The sequence below is a fragment of the Hippoglossus stenolepis genome, chromosome 15 (assembly GCF_022539355.2).
Source record: "Hippoglossus stenolepis isolate QCI-W04-F060 chromosome 15, HSTE1.2, whole genome shotgun sequence".
NCBI classification, from domain to species: Eukaryota; Metazoa; Chordata; class Actinopteri; order Pleuronectiformes; family Pleuronectidae; genus Hippoglossus; species Hippoglossus stenolepis.
The window spans coordinates 11653181-11675574 of record NC_061497.1 but is presented as its reverse complement, the minus strand read 5'-3'; the positions used below and the strand labels follow the sequence as shown (position 1 = coordinate 11675574).

Here is a 22394-nt window from a genome sequence, read left to right as displayed (position 1 = left end):
TACTGTGGAAGAGGTATTTCCAGATTTAACTTCTTCTTATTTGTCCCACGGTAAAGGTACGCCTCAGGGTGTGTCCCAACCTGGTGAGTGTTGTCACTGATAGACATGACTGTAAACAGGAGTTTCCTGGTTAACACTGCAGGGTTAAAAAAAGAGTCCTGGCATTCAGACATTCACCGTTACGTCAGAAGAAGCCAAGCACTATGTCTAGGTCGTGTTCTGCACCGGCTTTTCAGGACTGTGAGTGGGGAGGAGCTTGTTCCATCGCTCGCCGCCTCATTTATCTCTGTCATTGTTGTGGTGCTCAAACTTGTATTTGACCAGATTGAATACAGCTACACCCTGAAGAGCGAGTGCATTGCAAATAGAAAATCAGTTGTTTATGGGACGATAAGAAAATGTTGATTAAGTACACTATTAGAATAAATACAAAATAAAAATTGTATAAAAATGTAAATCAATAGGCCTCTTCCAGAGGTCAAAAATTGATAAAAGAAAATTCTGATTAATGAAGGAAAGGGATATAGAGTTTTTTATGCACTAAAGCAGATAAATCTAACATGTAGTTTATCTTATATCTTCTGAATATTTCCAAATAGATGTGATGATTTTACTTTCCCGCACATTTGATAGTTAGAATCAAGAGTATCGAAAGCTGCTGTTCTTTGTCTGTACACCAGGGGGAGTCCAGAGGGCAGAGAAACCGAGAGGCCTTGTTTTGAATGTCCTTATTTTTAATTCAGCTGAGGGTTCGAATACAAAATGATGGCTGGTCAGATCAAAATATCTTCTTTAAAGATCAACAGACTTCGAGTGGCCTCTCTTATCTGTTTGAAATTAGATGTGGGAGGTGGACAGTCTTTATCTGATAAAAAGGACACGTTTATAGGATTTAGTGACATGTAGTGGTGAAGTTGTGCATTACAGATAAATGAATACCCCACCTCACCTCACTCCTTCTTTTCCAAGCATATGGGAGAAGCTACATTAGCCTTCAGGTAATGTAAGAATGCAAGAGGCCCTCTTTAAAGCCTGTGTTGGGTTTGTCCATACTGGGCTGCTGTAGAAATACGGCGGTACAATTTGGTGGGTTCTGTGGAAGAGGACCTGCTCTCAGGGTTGCCAGGTCTTTGGGTAACTTTTGCAATGTTGCTGCCAGGTTGAATGTCTTTGTCATAGTGATGAATATTATATAACATTTCTGCTAATAATTTCCTCCAAGTCCTACACACTGTACCTTTTTAATGATCCTTGTGCATGTTGTCCAGTCATAACCTGTACATCAGTGTTTGTGTAGATCTAAAATGATCCACATTGTTACTGGTGCCAGTATGACCCAAATAAATGCATGCCCCTATAATCCTGTTAGTGGAGCTCTGGCGCCACACTGTGGGGGAGGATGCGTTATCATCCTGACACCACAGTGACAATCCAACATCCTGCTGGCCTCATGTGCCGCCGCAGAAGGTTATGCAACTGAGCATAAGTGACGTCACGGTATGTAATCCCCTCTCTCCATGTTTTCTTCTACTTTCCAATCCTCATCCATTCATGTCTATTTTACATAAATTGGTTTAAAACATTGTCTATTCATGTATTATTGTATAGATTATAATTGTAATGACGAATCTGAATGGGATATTAAAATAGAGTCACTATTGCCAAACGGCGGCATCTATAGAATAAGTAATACCAATATCAATTTATCAAAGTGTAATGTAGAGATAAAAGCCCCTCCCTTCAACCAGCACATGGAAGATTACATCCTGAGTCACATGGCATATATCTATCTATATATTATTGTTGTGTATTTTATAATGCATTGTGTGCCTGCTGTGATCTCTGTGTGTGATGTGTCTTTAGCTCTATCGTTTGTGGGGTCATAGTTTAAGTCATGTAGCATTTCTCTTTTTTCTGCTGTAGCGTTGCCATTATTATATAATGTCTCCACAATGTTCGGTAGCCAATCTGGAGCTTTGGTCATTGCTACATTGCAGATGAATCTTAATATAAGTACACAATATTTTCTTAAATTGCTGTTTCCAATGAAAGTGATGAACTTTTAATCCTCAGCTTTAATCCAACATGGACAACAAGCCCTGAAAGTGTTTTTATTTCTTCACATGACTTCTTGTAAGTGTCAGGAGTTGTTTATTTTAGTAGCTGTCTTATCATCATCATACTGTGAGTATCATTATTTTCTGGCTGTTTTTAGGCTCACTCTCAGCTGCAAATGCTGTTTTATATTACAAAAGCTGAAAAAAAATGATAGGCTTTAAATTAAATTGATTATGATCTTAAAAAACCTGCAGAAACGCTGTATTATATAATGTACACATTACATATGTGCTTTAATGTTTTTACTTTTATTTCCTGGCTTGTTTCTTTTCAAGTGTAACATCAACTCACAGCTGACTGCAGATAAAAAGTAGCCTCAGGATTAAATCTGCTCATTTAAATCTCAGTGATGATACTTCAACGCGCCGCCTCTCCTAAATAAAAAAATCAAGCTTTACACAGCTTTAAGAGCATAAGTTTATTATTCAAGAAGTTGTACTGTAAATATACAGTTTGATATTTTGTGTCTAATCCCACAATAAAATAAATCCCTAAAAATGTAAATATATTTGTATGATTAAAACTTTATCTCATATAAAACAGGCATGCTAAAAACACATAAATAAATAAATAAATAAATAAATCAGCAAAAATAAAGCAACAGCCGACCTCGGAGTATCCCCAAGCTACAACTGAAGACATCATGCAAGAGGTCGTATCCCACAGCAGAACAAGTTATTGTATATATATATATATTGTTTATTGCAGCCTGTTGGTGTTTTTACTGTATAATGCTGAAAAAAAGTGAAAGTGTTTATTCTGCATAGTTAATGCTCTATGCATATAGACTCCAGTAAATGATGTTGAAGAGCAGGTAAGCCAGGGGAAATATGACTCTGGAGTAAGAGTCGATCATGTAGCTGTTGCTCATTATGAAGCTGAGATTTTGTAGTAAAGGGTGCTTGCGGCGTAGCCTGGTGCCCTCCGTTGGCGCAGAGACGGCGGAGTTTCGTGCCTGGGTGTTCCTCTCCGTGTTCGGTGTGCTGGACACCTCCGAGAAAGGAGTCAGGTCAATGTCGTTGTCATGGAAACAGCCGTCAAACGCCATAGCCTGTGTGGCGTTGAAAGATGAGGGCATCTGCAGGGACAGGGGGAGGAGAGGGGTGTTAGGCTTTGAGGACAGAGAGCTCCAGATAGGGAATTATTTTCTGTGAGTCAGAAGTCACATGTTATATAAGAAGCCATTCGAGGCCACAATTAAACTAAATGTGAATGACCTTTGCCCGTCTGAGCTTCTTCATCTCCTCGACTGTTGTGAAATAGTTGACGGCAGCGTACTCGATGACGGACAGGAAGACGAACAGGAAGCTTGCCCACAAGTAGATGTCCACGGCTTTGACGTAAGACACCTGTGGCATAGAGGCTGAGACACCAGTGATGATGGTGGACATGGTCAGAACTGTGGTGATGCCTGGAACCAAACATCAGAAACATCTCCATTCAATAGGGTACTGGTGAAGAGTTGGTCAAATTCGCTGAATCATGAAAACATCACCAAATACAGTAAATATTATAACAAAATGTATTCCAATTAATATTTTGGGATAATAATTTTGTGTCTGATTCTCACTCCAAAACAGCAAACCATTATCCACAAACATTACTGTTGAGTAACCAAATGTTACTATAACAACTATGACATTTTGGAAAATGTGCTTATTTTCTCTTTTGCCCAAAGTTAGGTGGGAAGGTTGATATCTCTAGAAACCGCACTTCTTGAAATGTTGATATGTCCCCCTTAAATAAAACTAAAAATGTTGTTGAGGTGAATATGACCCTGTTCAGACCTGGTATTAACATCTGTCCTGAGTGATCTGATCACAAGAGGTCAGTGCTAAGTACAACGCAGCCCATTGAGGGGTCTTGAGCTCCAATCAGTCATTGAGAGGTGGACTGAGACCTCGTAAAACACCTGGTATTAACATGTGGTTTTTGTGATCTGATCATTAAAATATGGCCCCACAAGCATCTCATGATACTATCTCACTTCCCCGCCCTATTTGTAAATAAACATTTTCGCTAGCAAAGATGCAATGCATGGCGGGAAGCTGCAAAGAGAAGAAGAAGAAGAAATAAAAAATAACGACGATGCATACAAGCCAGAGCAAATCGACCCTGCGCTCGCAGCTTAAATACCTGCTACAGTTTCATAATGAAGCTAATACATTTTTTTGACTCTTCTCAGTGTCTATATGTTGATTTTTTTTTATGGCAACGACCTCATATCAACCCTGTTCACCACATAATGATGCCCATGGGTAAAATCTTACTTAGCCCAGCTGCTTGCTGCTCATTCATTCATTCAGCCCCTCCTGACCCCACTTAATCTTTTTCTCTCTCTTGCTCGCATTGACACAAATATTGTCATCAGACACATCTGTAAAGTCAGATTGGCTAAAAACAACATAATTTGGTCTTCGCAAACAGAAATGGCGTACATGTTTACTTGCAGATATTAGTTCCAATCACAAGTGGTCACAGAACACACATTCAGGACACATTTGTGCCAGTTGTGAACAGATGAACTGAACACTGTCCACTTGTGATTGGATCTCTCAGGACGTGTCTGAACGGGGCCTATTTTGTTCATCAATCGCGTATATTATGAAATGTGTGTCTTTTGTAAGAGGCCGAATGTTCAATTAACATGTTGATGTATGTGTTGACACGTGTTCTCAGTACCAAGAGAGACACGAGCAGGTACCGCCCTCCTGTCTATCCAGAAGGACACCCAGGACAGCATCACCATCAGCATGGTGGGGAAGTACGTCTGAAGCATGAAGAAGAAGATATGCCTCCTGAGAATGAAGTTTATGTAGAGCCGATTGTACCAACCTGAAAAAGAGATAAATACACAGAAACTGGCAGTGGGGAGCAGCAAGGTTCAATGACAACAAGAAAAGTGTGAATCAAGTACAAGATGGACCTACAGCAAGAAACAACAACTTAGATGTAAAATAAATTACTTCCTGGGCAGTTCTAGCTAGAGCTGTTGTTATATAACTGGTCCTCGCAAGATTATTTCCCACTGAGAAGAAAATCTCCCTGGCCCCTTTCTGTCTGTTTTTCGCACACTGACAATGTGACAGTGGCAGCGGCAGGCTGGGTTTTGCCGTCAGTCATACAACCCTGAAACTAAAACCGACATATTACTTTTTAATACTGCAAATGAAAAGGCATCTGACCACTGTGTTAATTATGATCTCGAAATTTCAAATAGTGATATTTTAAATTTGAACATGTCGTTACATCTCAGTGAATCAACACTTCAGTCTTCTACAAAGCATTTAAAGAATAAGTTCAGTGTTTTGGGAACTCTGCAGATTTGCTTTCTTGCTGAGAGTCACACTGCCTACCGCCGCAAAGCTTAGCTTAGCATAAAAACAGCTAGCTTGGCTCTGCCGGAAAGTAACAAATCCAACTACCAGTACGTGTTAAGCAAACAAACGAGTTGTTTTGTTCAGTGCTATAGCTAATTAAACTTTTTACGGGAGGTTATGTGTTAGAATATGTCTTGACCAGGTGCAGTGGATGAACTTAGCTTAGCATTATGAGTAGAACACAGGGAACTAGGCTTCAGACAAAACCAGGAACGTTTTTTTCCCCAGCTTCAACTGTCCCATCTCGGAGCCTGTCAGCTATTGTCTGATAACGAATTGGCCTTTGGGTGAAAAGGACAATATTTTGGGGCTTCTGGTGGAGACAATGGTATCTGGGCCAAGACTCAGGCTTCTGTTAGCTGTACACTGTTTACAGTCCTTCCATTTTTTTTGGCATAAGTCAAATGTTTCTCCATTAATTAAAAAGCAGATAGCTGATGTATTTCAGTCAGTGTGTTCTGTCTCTTTTGCAACCAATGCCTGCTCAAACGGGATTGGTCAAACTCTAACATGGAAACCAAAAGGCTTCCGGCCCCCAAACCTTATCCCTCACCTATAGATTCTGCAGATTCACATGCGGAATCTGTTTATAAAGATTATCTACTTTCTATGCTATGCTAAACTAAGCTAACTAACTGTTGGCTGGAGCTTCATATTGACGAGGGTGTTATGAACATTGTATTATTTCCTCACTCAACTTTCAGCAAGAAAGTAAATAAGCGTATTTCCCAAAATGGCAAACCGCTTCTCAAAGTGAAAGTTCAGGATGTTTAGACCTACATCCTAATCCTAACCCGACTTTTTAACAGAATAGAGTCATTCAGAGTGTATGTGGATGAACCTTTTCTTTTATAGAGAAACGCTAGTGTTTTATTGTGTGTCGTGAGTGATAAGATAAGAAACAGGAGCCCTCTGGTTGTCCGCAAAACCCACGCACAACTCAGAGGGCCCCCGTGGCTCCAACCCCACATACCAGTACTGCTGTAGAAGGCAAGCCCAAAGGAAGGCTGGAAGTCTTCAACAAAAAACTGAGAGAGCACGATCTCTTCAGTCCTTAATGAATCGTTCCCGTTCTTCCAGTAGAGCATGAGGTCGTTCTCATTGTAAGCATCTTCAAGAGAGGAGATAAGGAGGGTGTGTCACCTTCACATGTTGCCTCTCTTAGAAGAGGATGTTTTTCTCAGAGGAGAGGAGAGTGAGCGGAAATTGAACACTACCGACTCTCCTCTGAGATGAGATCCGTGATTTATGTGGTTCATAATGTGAGACAGAGAGAGAGATGAAGAGAAAGAAGCAGAAAGACAAAAGAACCCCCACAAATGCTATAAAGCAATCCTGACTCTATCGTCAGTCATGAGCATCTTCAATAATCCCTCTTAAATCTGCATCAAAGAGACCGACGTATATTCAATGCACAGAGATTGACCTGATTGAGGATTATGACTTGTTTATTCCATGTACAAAGAAGACAGTGAGGGTTACTGTGTGGCTATGGAGTATACTAATGCACCGTGAGCTGTAATACGCAATGGCTATGTTTACATGGAAAGCAACATTAGACATACTCTCGATGTTGATGTTTACATGAGGGAAGCACATTGGCTAGTTCTGTCACCTCACTGTTTGGAGAGTCTAAATTGGATGTAGGTGTGAATGTAAGTGTAAAAGGTTGGTTGTCTCTGTGTTGGCCATGTGACACCCTGGCAACCTGTTCATGGTGTACCCCGCCTCTGGAGACCATCAAAGGACAAGTGATATACATAATGGGTGAATGGATGTTTACATGAGTTGTGAAGTGTATTAGGACGATATAATATGATTATCTTTGCATAATGCGACTAAGATCAGAATACTACAAATGTCTTAATTCGGCTTGTCTTAATATTCCTTTTTCTGTGTATGACCTAATTCAGGTTAAGGTGATCAGAAAATGCTGTTTACATGGCAGAGTCTTATTCAGACTATTGTCTTATTCAGATTAATAGCGGACTATTGCTGTCCATGTAAACAAAGACAATCTGTGTTTGTGCGTAAGTATAAAGATACAGAGTTACGGTATAAAGATATTGTTTAAATATTTAACAGGCTCAAAGCTTTATTTAGCCAACACCTTTAAATTAGAAAATTGTATTAAAGTAAAATACATCAAGTAAGCCAATTATTTAAAGTAGATTTTTGTTCAGGTTTAATGCACTAATTCTATTCCTGCAGGCATAACACTGAATATGTTCTGAGCAGCAGTGCCCCTGCTGCAGTTTGATACTCACAGCTCTCCAGCTCCAGAGAGCAATTCTGTGTGTCCAGGGGGAAACTACTGAAGTCCATCGAGCAAAGTGCCGTCACAGTGATCCTGAAACACAGCTCAGAGTTAAAGAAACACGCATAATCAGAGAAAATGTTATATTTGCACTGATGGATGACTTTCAGAGTTTAGATGCATAGACTTAACCAGTAAACTAGTAGGATGTCAAATGTGGTATAAAACAAAACTGGACTGATTTGTGAGCTGATCAGTTCGTTCAGTGCCTGACGGGGCCTGTGGTCATAGAGAGCTGTTAGGGATGACGCCATATTGTGGGCATCTGTGGTTGAAATGGATATTGTGACTGTGGTCTGAAAGCTCTTCATATTCCTTTCAGGCTCTAATCTCTCAACCCGGCTGGGAGCTTCCAGTGGGTCATTTTGTTTACATTATTACTCACTTAATAAAATTTATAACGATGTTTAAGCTTAAAGCAGGACTACGTCACCTTTGAAAGTAGAAAGCTGAATGCAACAAGGGTGTTGTTCCATCCACTTCTGTCTGCTGTTTCTATTGCACCTCTGTAGCATCAATTTTTCCCCCTCAGCCAAGCATAAAGCCATTTGAAATTGAAAAAAAGGAATGTGTGGAGAACTTATTTTGTAATAGTGGCAGCCATTCATCCAGATCATATGGTCTGACTTTAATTGTTCCTGCTTTATCGTAATCTCTTTTCATGAGCAATGAATGAAAAGGTTTTTTCTCACCTGACACTGTAGAGGATGTTGCCGTCAGGAAAAACCCTCAGCATGATATTCTCCATGGTTGTATCGTGGATGAACGAGCGTTTAGAGTGAACAAAGAAAACGTCAGGAACCCAAATTTTCTTCACAAGACGTGCATCGAAGGTACGACTCTTGTTGCTGCTGGAAGGAAAGGCCAGCCGATCGTCCTGCCAATAATGCCTCAAGTACAAAGTCATAGTAAAGTCCTGGAAATAGAAAATAAATGAAAACAAAAACAGTTGATCAAGCCCAACAGAGAAAATTAGATACTGTATGTTGTCAAATACTAGAGGCACGTACCATGTTTACTTCCGATATGCTGTCAATGCTCTCTACCTGGACGTCGATGCCGACAGGTATAGCTGAACCTGCAGAGGGTCAAACGTTTAATGGATCAGCTTTAAGCAGAAGTTAGATCACATCCTCCGAGAATCTACCAGAGATTATATGCATGTAAATCCCACGACTGAGTAAGATGACATGAACCACAGTGTACAGATGACAGACTAAAGGTTGGATGAGAGCGATGACCCTGACATCATACCGGTTCATGAACATGACTCGGCTCAGAATCGTGATAATATCATCCCTGAATAAATACTTTAAAAGAGATTTACTCAGAAGTAATGGATGCACAGCAACGTCAAGTCTCCTGCTCAAACAGGAAGCACAAAAAAGATGCTACAAAATACTTGAGAGGCAAGAGACTAAAGAAACTACTTGATACATTGTTTTCTTTCCAGTGTTTATGTCTTAAGAACAAGTGAAACAAGTCTTTGCAGTGATAATTTTTAGTTTTTTAAATGTTTGTTGTTGTTATACTCATTTTGTCCACAAGAGGTTCAAGGGCACCATTACCCCAGTCTAAACAGCATCAACATTTGTGTTACAGCTAACTTAAGGGCACAGCTACAATTTTGTAACAATATACGCATACAAAAAATATGATCCTTTCAAAACTAGACATTTGCAGAGAGACAAGATATCCAAAGCTGATTTTGTGCTATTTATGAAATCTGGCCTGCTGTGGGAATAACGGGCGCACTACAGTGACCTACATGGATATAATATCCCATGTGTTATGTAGTCAACATCTTATGTAGATTAAAAAAGCACTAATTAATTTATTAATTTAGGTTCTGTGAAACACACCAAGACAAACATTGATGCCAACCATCCTGTCAGTTGAAATATTTTGGTCATGTGACCTGAAGTAAACCACACAAATACTGGTTAAACATGCAAACTCATCACAGAAGAGGTCAGAGCCCGGATCCAAGTCAGGGTTTTTCTTGCCATTTGTGGTTTTGTTGTCAGAAACTGAAGCATCAGCCCTTCACTGAGGCCTTTCAACAAAAAGGTTCAACCTGCACCACAACCTGGGTGCCAAATACTGAAATACAGGGGGTCTGATTGACACTTGAGACCCTCGGAAAATCCTCAAAAGCTGAATTCTAGGGGGTCTCTGTAAAAAATATTAAAACAATTATTTGTCACTCATGATAAAGATAAAGTTCTTCCTGCAGATTATGAAACAACGCAGTGATTTAACTTCATTTTTGCAGAAGAACCAATGCCCCCGTTTATCCAGGAACGTATTGAATGCTTTCTACCTTATGTCATTGTCCACTACTGTTAATGTATGTGAACTAAAAACAACCCATTGCCATTATCTAATGAAGGTAAGCTCTCAAAACCATCAGTCTACGATTAGAATAGGTTAGTGAGGTGGGAGGGATTATATAGGGCAGCTAGGGTCCTGGACAAAAAGTCCTCGTCATTTTTTCATCTGGGCATAAAACTCACCTGAAGCAACAAGAAGCATGTGCAGTGGAAAAAAAAGTCTGATGCAAAACGTCAAAGGCTGTAAAGCAATGTTGAGGAAATGGTTCAACTACCATTACCAGTACAATACTGTCCAACCTACTGTTCAATAATATTCATATTTCATTCACAGCTGATACAACTCAAACAGTGACTCAGATGTTGGCAGAATCACAAGCCTACAAAATGAGTGGATGGCAACGTCAACTGCATTGTTTCTATTATTTTTCTATATTGTTCTTTTATTCTCTAAAATCTAAACAAATTATTTACAACATTGTACCAGTACACAAGACATAAAATAAAGCACATTCACATGAACTTTATTGTTTGCAAATTAAACTTCAATGACACTCAATAGAGCGCATACTGTACCTCGGTCAAGGCCCAGCATTCCCTTAAATTCAATCAAGCTGCACACACTCATAGATCTCATTCCCCTAAATATGCCTGATTGATGATCCATGAATTATTCTCCTGGGAAATTGGTGAAAATGTCTTAAAACAACCTAAACTATTCCTGGATTTGCTCCTTTGTCTAGATCTGCCCCACAAGTCAATGGCTTCTTCCTTGGTCCTTACTCTACCCTTCCACCAAATTTCAACAAAATTGGTTAAGTAGTTGGTGTGTAATCCTGTTCACAGACAAACAGCAAAGAAACCTCCTTGGCGGAGATAATAAAGAGATAAGATGCGCCACAGCCAAACAGGAAGCCTGCAACAATGTAAACATGTTTTGTGCAATAGTTTTTGTATTTGCTCTGTTTTCAAAAATTTGGTCATCCATACCAAGCTTGTGATATACATATTCTACAGTTGCAGCTTTGGAAATTAAAATTTTAAACCTATGAATTTGTAGATTTTGGCAAAGAAAAGCTCTGACAACAGTTTTCTGAATGTCCTCTGATGTCCGGCTTTTTCTTTTTCCCCTCCGCAGAATTATGTTCGCAGTTGAGATTATTTTATCTGTCCTACTGTCTGCAGTCATTGTCTCACACTGCAGACAATCTAGGTCACTGGGGTTTTTTTGGAGGCGTATTACCAAAGACAGCACAGTAACCTATATTGACCTAACTGAGTTGCCAGGAAGGCACATGGTTATTAAAAATAACAAGAAAAAATTATGAAGAGTGAAACAAAGTAGATTTTTAAAAAAGATGGATATCTTCGTGTCTTACCTCCGAAGCCCGGCCGCATTGCAAAGTCATGGTCTTCAATCCGAAGCAGCTGCTCAGATTTAATAAGCAGAGACTTGGTGCTGTCCAGCTTTTTCATCTTAGGATCCACCCGCCTGACGAGCAAAGACAACAGAGAACAGCTTGCGTTAAAATCTCCATCTCCAGCTTTCTCTCTCTAACGCATACTTGAAACAGAGCTGACATCTGGTCGAGGGTGTTAGTGAGGGTTAATTGGACTTTTATCACGATGATTAAATCCAAAGTCCTCCATCTGATGAGAGTTCTTTTAGTTTCGGTGAATCGACACAGATTTTAAGATACCGACGGGTCTGTCTTGTATCCATCTCATAAATTGCATCTTTTGTTTGTTTCACCAAGAGGCTCATCTGTCCTTAGTGTCATCACAAAGTGAGTAATGTGAACCAAAATCGAGCTTTATAAATGATCTAAATATTTTTCTTTTCATTAAACAACATCAACATTACATCATCGAGTCATATCTTCTTTATCTCTCACCTCAAAAGATTTTATAACCTGCTCCTATCTCAAATCTCTATGACGTCAAACGAAAAACTCAACCATATTACACAACCATATTTCCATTCAGTTGAATATCATCACATAAAATGGATGCCAGACATCAAAGGGACAATTTTTAACAGCAAAAATCAACTCATCAAAGCAACAAGTCCAACTTGTGCTCACCCTCCATGCTTCTGTTTGGTGTTCTCTCCGACGTACACATCCTTGTGTCTCCTCTTGTTCGGGAAGTGGCTGCCGTGGAGCTGGGTGATGGGCCACAACCAGGCCAAGCACATCAGTCTGAGGCCCAGGAGGGCCACTCTCATGGTTAAGCTGGGGCTGGAAAGACGAGAGGAACCCGCACGTTCCTCCCACTGCGTCAGCGTCTGACCCAGGGAATGCCACAGCTGCCCCCGTCCCCTACTTGTACGTCCATGTCCCAGCAGCACTCATTCCGCCCCGCCACACACACACCCAGCTACTTCTGCATTATCCCGCGCTCTCATCTCCTGTAACATGATACATCGGTCGAGATATCCAGCGCTTAGCTCCAGTGCACCGGCATCCCCCTGGCTAAGTTTGCTTGTCACTGTGCCATCCCTCTGCTTACGTCTCCTGACACAACATGTTCCTCCGACTCCCCCAACCCCTGATTTAAAACCAAATATCAATTTATTCCTATAATGACAAAGGAATACCATTAATTCCTCCCTAATCTTCTTATCTGTGGTTGGTGAAATCTTTCAGTAACCTACAAACTGGCGGCGGCAGAGGGGCGGGGAGAGGGGGCGGGGGGTAATACAACCAGCAGTTTCATCATCGTTCTGGCCAGATAAAAATAAAAAGCCTGTAGCCTACTTTTACACATTACAGGATTTTCCGTGGAGTTGCACACTGCAGTGGTGGGAGGATGCTAATGTTCCCATCCAGAAGAAACAGATGCAAGCATATGTCTGGGCCACATCTGCAAGCGTTGCACTTATGGCCCCCGAGCGAGCAGATGTCATTCATAGCAGAGGATATGACTCCCAGCTTGAGGATTTGAACTGGTTTAAACTCATCAAATATAAGAACACAGGAACATGGGGTTAGCGTTTTTGCAAATGTACCTATGGTCCAATCCCTAACAACATTATTCACAACATGAAGTCCCAGAACTGCACCTTCCTTTGGTTTAACCCTCAAAACCCTTTTGTTTTTCAGCTTTGGGGTTTAGATCTTGGTTAAAACCACAGGATCCTCTGCATAAAGGACAACATAAAAGTAATTTGTTGAATTGAAATGCAATCCGCTTCAAATGCTAATGACGGTTATACAAGCAAAAAAATGTCAGGGAAATTTGCACATTACTGCACATTAGACATGAGTGTAGTAAAAAATTCCCCATTGTGGGACTAATAAAGGAAATAAAGAAAAGCTTTATAAAAACAGGCGTATTTAATGAAGCCGTATTTAATCAAGGAAAGATTGAAAACCTCTCACACGGGAGAGTAAACTTGTTCAGTATCAATAATAAAATCAGAGCCTGAGCAGAATGACTCCGCTCCAGTAGCACCATCCCTTTAATCTGGGATTTAAGTTGATTGAGGGCAGACATGAGCAATGGCATCTTAAAGAATCATGCACGTGGCCCTTGGTTCGCTCATACATGTGACCCCGCAGCTGCTGGACAGCAGGCAGCTATTCACATGCACAAGGGACATCTCATCGGTGCCCTCTACAGGTCATGTAGAGGGCATCTTCTGTTTTGGCCAAAATGTAAAAAAATAAGAGCATTATCACAGACGGATGATTTACATTCCATATTTATGGCAACTTGTAACAACTTAAATAAAATGAATGGAAGGTAATCATGTTTTTCAAAATGGCTTTTTTTTAAAGTGTGATATTAATTACAAGAGAAATACTTGTAGAATTTGATAAAAGCTGATTATTTAGAAAAAGTGCAGATAATAAAAGAACTCTATTCAGGGTGTACAGGATTATCACTTGAATGCATTAGAATGAGACAAAGGCCTAATTTTCAGACAAATAATTAAAATAACAATGATTATAATGATGCATAATTTATTTCTCCTTTAATCTCTTCATTTATCTCTCCATCCATCCATCCTATACAGGGCGTATCCTTTGGGAGCTGGAGCAGATAATGATAATAATCAACTTTATTTAAAGATATGTTAATGTTTCAAAACAAAGTGACTTTACATGTTATAAATTAAGAACTTAATGCAAACGACAGGAAACAATTAAAAGCAGTCTGAAGATCACACAACATTAGAAAAGATTATCGCAGAAGTATAACGGTAAAATAAGATTTAAAAAAGGGTAAAAAAAAGCTAAATAAAATGAGACATGATTAAATGTAGAACTAAAAATGATTAAACTAGTCAGTAGAATCACAGCCAGGATAAAAAATTTTAAAAAAGAACTTTGTGCAGTAAAAGGCTGAGAAGTTTTAAAAAGTTCACAATTCAGACTCCAACTCCCGAGAAAGCACTTTTATAGAAAATGTGTCTTTAAGAGAGATTTAAAAGAGGATAAGAATCTCAATGAGGTATTTTGTTTTGTTTTCTGGAATTAATTTCAGGTTTTGATCTGTTTCATTTGCCATTTTGTGGGTGTGATTAGTTTGAGCCTTTGTCCTTTCAAAACAAAATCAGTCAATATGTCTATACTAATTTTGTGAATATATATAAACAAACGTACGGTTTTAGTTCAGGTCTGGTGTGTGTGTGTGTTAGAGTGAGAGTGAGAGAGTGTGTGTGAGAGTGTGTGTGAGAGTGTGAGTGTGAGTGTGAGTGTGATGGAGCACACAGAAGCAGTGCGGTTAAACGTTCACCCGCCTGGTTAATTAGTCAGTGTTTCATTAGTGTGAGGAAGGATGTAAAGTGGAATCGCACAGACACAGCTCACTGCACAGCCGTGTACTTTCACACACATGCGTGCCAAGTACGGCTACAGGAGCAACACCTCAGAGCAGAGGCCGTCTGACATGGCAGACTCACATGGACTCATGACTGTGCTTCTGATTTTCTTGGAGAAATTGTTATTGACAGACTCAAAAGGTATCGTATCACATGACCTCTTCTCCTCTTGTTTACACATGAGCAGCTTGTTCTGACTCAAGTTGAGATTCATGACTTATCCTCTAATAGTAGGTTGATTTGATGTGGTAAATTGGCTGTGATGTGATATCGATTCACAGGAGGATCATCGGTCATTTCAACTTTTCAACACCTGAAGACCTGAGAGTGATTGAAGTTTTGTCTCGTCCAAAATGCAGCTTGTAGAGAAGTAGCTCATTGGCATGTTCTCATCTGAAAGTTTGTTAGTCTGTTTGTTTGCTAGCAGGATTATGCAACAATTACAGGACAGATCATCATGAAACTTGGTGGAAGGATGCAGTTTGTGTCAGGGAAGAACCCGTTTGGCAGAGATCCGAGAATTATTTTTCACTTTCTTTAATGTTGTGTTTTTTGAACATTTTCATTGATTTTGAATTCATGGATCTTGATTTGAAAAAACAGCCACGTTTAAGGGGCTTGTATTTATGAGTGTGTGCAATGTGGTGCAGATCCAAATAAACATCTGGATCTAGTGAATTTAAATGTGGTTTCTTTAGGGGCCAGTTGGTCCTTGATGGAGGTATGCGCTCTCTGAGCGCCATCTTAGATTTGGTAAATTATGTATAGTACCTTGAGAATATGTTTAAAGACAGTATTTCATGGTAGAGAACACAGAACTGTGGAACTATCAATATACTGATGATAATCTATCTGCTTGCGCATGCTTGTAAGGAGAAGCCAGAACGGGCAACAGTGCAATAGCAAAACAGTAGATAAGAATAAGTAACTCTTTGTCCCTTCCGCTTTTATAGTTTCATTCATCCACTGAGCATTTTGCAAAACAAGAGAATTCATCAAATCTTTCCCATTTCATTTGAAAATGTGTTAACAGCTCAGTAGCTCATATGATGGCATGTTTCTTTGAGCAGTCTTTTGAGAGCTGTCACAAACAACATTGGTTTTCCTTCATATTTCCACATGAGGACAAACACAGCTGCGCTGCGTCCTCAGCTGTGAAAGCTGAGCACATCTGGGGGAAGTATTCAGCAGGGGTGAAGTGTGACTCTTTTGAAAAAACAACAGCAACTTTATTTTAGCAAAACAAACAGCTGCGATGTTTAAGAGACAATGAATCAGTTGAACTTGTTAATCAGAGCTTTGCATTTTTATTAGGGTCGTATTCAAGTTTGGTTTGTACTATTAAAGTTTCATCAAGCCTAAAGGAAACAGCACTAATGTGGCTGAAAAGTTGGAAAAGAAATGAAACTGGGTGTTTAGATGCATATTACTTTAATTTGAAAAATCTGAATTGCTAGTGTATGATGATAAATAAAATAAAAATGTAGTCATCTTGATGGTTGTTTTACCGTTTCAAAGTTATACCGGATACCAACGTCACCTGTCTCATCCAAGACGACTGCATCCTGCCCTGCAGCTTCCAACCCACCAGCACCGTGGTGATCCATTGGTACAAGCAGCAAATCCCCGTGCACAGCTACTACTACAACAAGGACCAGTTTGGACTCCAGAACAAACACTTCAGCGGAAGGACCTGCTTGTTCAACTCGCACATCCCTCATGGCAATGCCTCCCTGCTGCTCAGGAGGGTCAAAGTTCAAGACAGGGGCAGGTACAAATGTTACACGAGCACACGGAAGGGAAACCAGGAGATCTTTATCAACCTGGAGGTCAAAGGTCAGTAAAATGTTACAGTCAGTATATTAGAAAATACTTTTTTTTGCTTCAAGCTTTTCTTCTCTGGTCTATAATTGGTTAATTCTGCTACGATTAAGCTGTGAGTAGTAGAAGTGTCTCCATTCATAAATTATCGTCAAGGTCGTAACTACAGGGTGGAACAAGTGGCACTCTCTTTTTTTTCCACTCCTGCCCAGAAAGCAGACTGGCTTTGTTTGTGTTTTAATAGCAAAGAATTAGACATGCAAACAGCAAACACCTAAACTGTTAATGCTTTATTTTTCATGTAATATATAAATGTATTTGCTATAGGTTCTGTTTCCAGTTACTGCCTTCAAATTTTCTGAAGGTTATGCTCAGTCTTTGTGAAAACAGGCACTGAAGCAGTGATTCCAGTGATTTTGTTTTATTGCAACTGTATGGAAACCGATTTCAAGATAAATCAAAATGATAAGATTAAGATACATTTTACCTACATCTACTACAAGAAACATGGCTGCCTCCATGTATTTTCTCATAACTATGATGTTTTAATGTCCCGTAATGACACATTAACTCTTTGACTTTTAAATTTATTATTAGCTTAAGTGTTTTCTTTATAATCAAGTTTATCTTTCACTGATGGTCTTCCATACAACCTGCAGGTATTTCTAAGGACAGGAGGGAAATTTTGTCTATTAATGAGATGCTCTGACATGAGGAGGGGAACGAGAATCTCAACCAAAAGACCACTGATTCATTAAATACGAGATTTGTATTTTGGCAGAATTTCTAGCAAATCCCTAGAGGAGACAGACGCCAAAACCTCCCACACAAAAAATGTCAAATAACCGAGGACAGTGTGAGGTACTACGCACAGAAACGTCTGTACTGCAAAGTCGAAAAGTCCAGTTCTGAAATTTTGAAATCTTATTTCATCAATCACGTGCTGATAAGAGGTCTCTGGATATGCTAGCTTAGCTCATGCTAGCTCTCTGGCCTATAAAACCACAGTGTAGCCAGTGGGCCGGGGTATTAGTGCAGCAGAAAAGCTCCATCTGCGGGAGATTTGAACGAGCTATGGTGCCAAAGGGCAGCACTGCTACTGAGAACGAGCAGACTGGAGCTCACAGGGTACTGACCGGGTACATGTGGTATCACTGATGTTCAAATCCCACTTCACCCAAACTGCTTCTGGCTCCTCGTTTATGAGATGCCAGTGTCACAGAAGTGCCACACAGTTTATCATATGCTCATTAACTGCTCGGTCTTGTCTGTGTTTCCTCTCAGCCCTCATCCAGTCGGTGATGATGGAGATGACTGATGAGGTGGTCACCTGCTCCTCTCATAACATATACCCCGTGCCTCAGGTGACGTGGGCCACGGACCCCGCTTCTGCCCAGGGAGCTCTGGGAAATTCAACCATTAAAACCACTGACCACAAGGGCCTGTTCACAGTGGAGAGCAGCCTGAGGATTCTGGGTAATCACTCCAACCACACCTACTTCTGCACGTTCACATCGGCGGACAAGACCCAGGTGTGGACTGCGTCTCGGAAAAACCAAGGTGCATTAAGATTGTAGAGTTATAAAGTTTTCATAAAGAAGATAATTTCTGACAAAAAGCAATATGAATGTGTATGTGTGTGAACTATCTTTCAGAGGACATGACACAGGAAGAAGGTCATGCACTGTCCATCCCATGCGTGGCTCCACACACTCTCCAGAATTTCTCCCTCACCTGGACCTTCGCCGTGTTCACCGAGCCCGCCGTTATCTTGAGATATGACGGCAGAACCAGAAACACCGTGAACCAGTGGGAGGGCCAAGCTGACCTGGACCAGGACCTGCTTCTGCTGGGGGACGGATCTCTTCTGCTGCACAAGCCAGACAGCGAGGAACACTCCGGGACTTACACCTGCACCTTCTCCGGCCTGCAGAGCAGACACGTGGTTCAGACCAGAGTAAACATCACTGTCGCTCCAATAAGTGAGTATTAAATTGTTCTGTTTCTGGGGAGGTGTAGTCTCAATAAACCGATGCAGGAAGTAAAATAGAAGTGGTGCATTGTTTACTCTGCAGGTGTGGATGAGCAGCGAGTGCAGAGGTCGTGGTGGAGCACTGCAGCTTCTGCAGCCTTTGTGTTGTTCACCATCATCGTGGCCCTCCCTCAGTGTGTCAGGCAAAGAGGTATGTGAGATACTCTGTGTGAGGTGTTCAAACCTTTGCAGAGCATGTAGAAGTGTCATGTACGGGTTGCAGCCGAGAGACATAATCCCGCGGTTCAGAGCCTGCTGTTATTTTATGGTAATATGAATTAGAAAGCATTTGGCGAGCACAAATCCCCACATCTGCCAAAAGCTGCTCTATAATCAGTTAGCATTTTTTTAATGGTACAAAATGTGTTTACATGTTAGTGAGACAGTGTCTGGATCTGCGTCTGGATCCAGATGTGCATCAAAACATGCATTAGTGACAAATATGCTGATTCAGGAGGAAAGGACGTGGTGTTATCCAAGAGAGAATTGTGTATCTTTTGAAGTAAGACTCATAAACATTTGAATTGGTTATGTTACTGCAGCGAAAAAACAATCAATGAGGAACAGACTATTTGAAGAGAGGAACAGTTGAGGGCGGCAAACATTCCTCCAGATTTCACTGAAACTCTACCAAAAACACCTCAAAATTAATGGAGGCAAAAATAATGTCAACTCAGTTTCACAAATTGGCTTCAGCTTTGACAAATTCATAAATAAATGAAATTATAGCTAACTCTGGTCTCTTTAAAATACTTCTGAATAATTATTTTGTGTTTGCACGTGGGTGTGTGTGTTACTTAGCAATGGAGGGAACCGGGACTGCTTCACATAGATGCAACGGTGCAGGACTAGGACTTGTTGATGGTGGACCTCATAAGGCTCTGAACCCCACAGCTTCATACATAATCGTACAGCATGGCGTTCAGTGCAACAGACTCCAACTGCAGTTTGAAGCACAGGATGAACTGGCGGGCGATTTGCCAAAAACAGCAGAGAACTTTACTGTGGCTTTACTTCCAGATATTAATATAGAACGAGAAGAGAAACCAGAAGGACTACCTGTGAAAGAAAATGACGGGCTGCAGTCCAGCAGTCTGGAGACGGATGGATTTGGAAGCACTGAGCCTGGCCTTCATACGGCATGAACTCACGCACCAAGTAATGAAAGTATTTGGCCATAAATGAGCAACAAGCAGAGGAGGATCACACACAGTAAACAGCCACATACATGACGAAAAGATTTAATTTGGTTAAATTCATTCAGAGTAAATGTAAGTTACCACGTCTTCAAGATTAGTACCTGTGTCATATACTGTAAAAGCTGTCATTGAAGGTTCAGTGTGTAAAATTTGGAGGCAACTAGTGGTGAAGTTGCATATTGCCGCCAACTAAAAACCCTTGTAACCTCTAGAGCCAGTTTGTTTTTTGTCTGTTGTGGGTTCCTATAGAACAATGACCCCTTTACCGCATTAAGGAATGATTGTAAGGTGAAAACAACTATTCTTAGTTTCAGGTAAATATGACATAATGAAAGTTATGAATATTATATTCTATTTTTGGTGATCGAGCCTCCTAAATGCTACGCACTGACCGGACCTTTGACTTCAAGCACATGCCTTTAGAATAAAAGATATTTTTTGTTGTTCTTAGATGTATTTTTGTCAGCAATAAAGTTTTTTTTTTCATCTATATGCATCTGAATAATTCAAGGATGAGAGGGTTCGCTGGCCTACAGAGAATCTGTTCATAGAGATTTGGGCAGCACAAAAGAAGGAAGCACGAGCAATACAATCTTATTGTTTGTTTTCTTAAATAACCAACAAGAAAACCACAAAAGGTTTGCGTACAAATATGACCCTGCCCAAATATGTGCGGACGACTGTCTACATTACACCACAGCCGTTTAATAACAGGCTCAGCAACAGGAAGACAAAGAAGAACCACCTTGTTTTGTGGTTTGTACTGAACCTTTAGACAGTTTTCAAATTAAACTGCATTTGTTCATTTAGATTCATATTAAGATCTACATCCTGCTCATTAGGTTTTCTTTGTTGTGGTGAACTGTGGGGTAACTTCAGCAAATGGCTCTTGCTCATTTTCTCATTAGTGGTCACAGGCACTACTCAGAGTAGATACACGTTGTTCAGTTTCAGAGGTTCAGGTGCTTGAGGGTGATTTTTTTTTTTATAAATTGTGTCACTGGGGCAAAAGTGAGAAGAAGGGGTGGTGCAGGGTCAGGTGAGAAACAGCAGACAATAACATTCACAGTCGGCTCAATAAGTGGGAACGAAGTGAAAGATGAGTCAACAAGGCCAAAGTCCAGTTTGAAGAAAACAAACATAAACAATCTTCATTCAACGCCCGCTGGATTCATCCTCTTGTGATTGGGGGCGACACTTGAGAGTTTTCACGCTGTGACTCAGACCTCCCGATGATTACCAGAGTTGATCATTCACCCACTCCCACAACCCGACACCAATTTTTCCTCCGTGGTTCTCCCCTCTCCCCTACTTTTTTCCACAGTCTCCTTTCCGAGCCACATGGTCTCAGTCTGTAGTTTTAAAAAATGCACACACACGCAACAGTCGGCAGTGAATGTTGCCGCGGTGACTTTAAAATCGTACTTTTTTTTTTTTTTTTACTGTCTTTGGACAGGAAGTGGAGAAACATTCCAGCGCTCTATGACAATTCAATTTTTGTATTGGCAGTAAATTTAAAGTGACCCAGCTTTCAAATAAGACCCTTCTGAGATTTATAGGTGTCGTTTTATTTTCCTGAATTGTAAAAAGCCAAAAGTGTGTGTGTGTGTGTGTGTGTGTGTGTGTGTGTGTGTGTGTGTGTGTGTGTGTGTGTGTGTGCGTGCTTGTGTGCGTACTTGTGTGTGCGTGTGTGTGTATGTATGTATGTGTGTGTGTTTATAATAAAGACCCTTGCTCTGTGTCTGGAAGTAATCATCCCGTCCAGGCTGCAATCCACAGCCCCCTCCCCATGACGTAACCGCAGCTTTTTTGCATGAAGGTTCAGGTTTTCTTCACTGGGAAATCAAGGGATTTTTCCAGAGTAACTTTTCATTGATTCATCTCGATGAACTCCCCTCAGCTTTTACATTTTATTCACTGATGATGTACCGAGATACTTGTGGTTTAGTCAGTTTGAGATCGAACATGACTGGATGAAATCATTCGCTCCGTGTTGCAGTGTGTGTAACGTCTCTGACTGTGAGGGGTTTGCTACTCTTCACAGTTAAGAGGGGGAGTGAGGTTGGATCTGTTTCAAACACAGGGATGGATGGGGCCTCCTCCCGCCTCCACATACTGCTAAAACAACAATCTAAGAGTCAACATTTTTACAACTTGGAGCCCCAGTGCCTCCTCCAGCCTTTCCTTTGTTTTAGTTTTGTTTTCCGTGAACACATTCATAGAAAGTAGATCTGGTTTAATGAGTTAGAAAGTAAAGACTAGACACTGTCACATGTTGAGCACAGATTTGCAGTATGTTGCTGGAATATGATATAATGATGACATGATTCTCTATTGATCACTGTGAGGTCAGAGGTCCGAATCAA

At 40.5% G+C, this 22394-nt stretch overlaps 2 protein-coding genes across 2 annotated transcripts; one reads left to right on the top strand and one right to left on the bottom strand.

Moving 5' to 3' along the window:
• Positions 1 to 2534: 2534 nt before the first annotated feature.
• gabrr3a (gamma-aminobutyric acid type A receptor subunit rho3a) lies at positions 2535 to 12808 on the bottom strand. Its single transcript, XM_035179517.2, has 9 exons — positions 12233 to 12808; positions 11528 to 11640; positions 8826 to 8893; positions 8508 to 8731; positions 7766 to 7848; positions 6472 to 6609; positions 4801 to 4953; positions 3336 to 3529; positions 2535 to 3196 (listed from the first exon to the last, which is right to left on the bottom strand). Exons 1-9 carry the CDS (start codon positions 12373 to 12375, stop codon positions 2894 to 2896), a joined length of 1419 nt encoding a protein of 472 aa, XP_035035408.1. The 5' UTR covers positions 12376 to 12808; the 3' UTR covers positions 2535 to 2893.
• Positions 12809 to 14926: 2118 nt separating this feature from the next.
• LOC118122470 (HERV-H LTR-associating protein 2) lies at positions 14927 to 18790 on the top strand. Its single transcript, XM_035179187.2, has 4 exons — positions 14927 to 15117; positions 16495 to 16812; positions 18082 to 18357; positions 18453 to 18790. The coding sequence occupies exons 1-4, from the start codon at positions 14991 to 14993 to the stop codon at positions 18788 to 18790; spliced, it is 1059 nt and encodes a 352-aa protein (XP_035035078.2). The 5' UTR covers positions 14927 to 14990.
• Positions 18791 to 22394: the final 3604 nt, after the last annotated feature.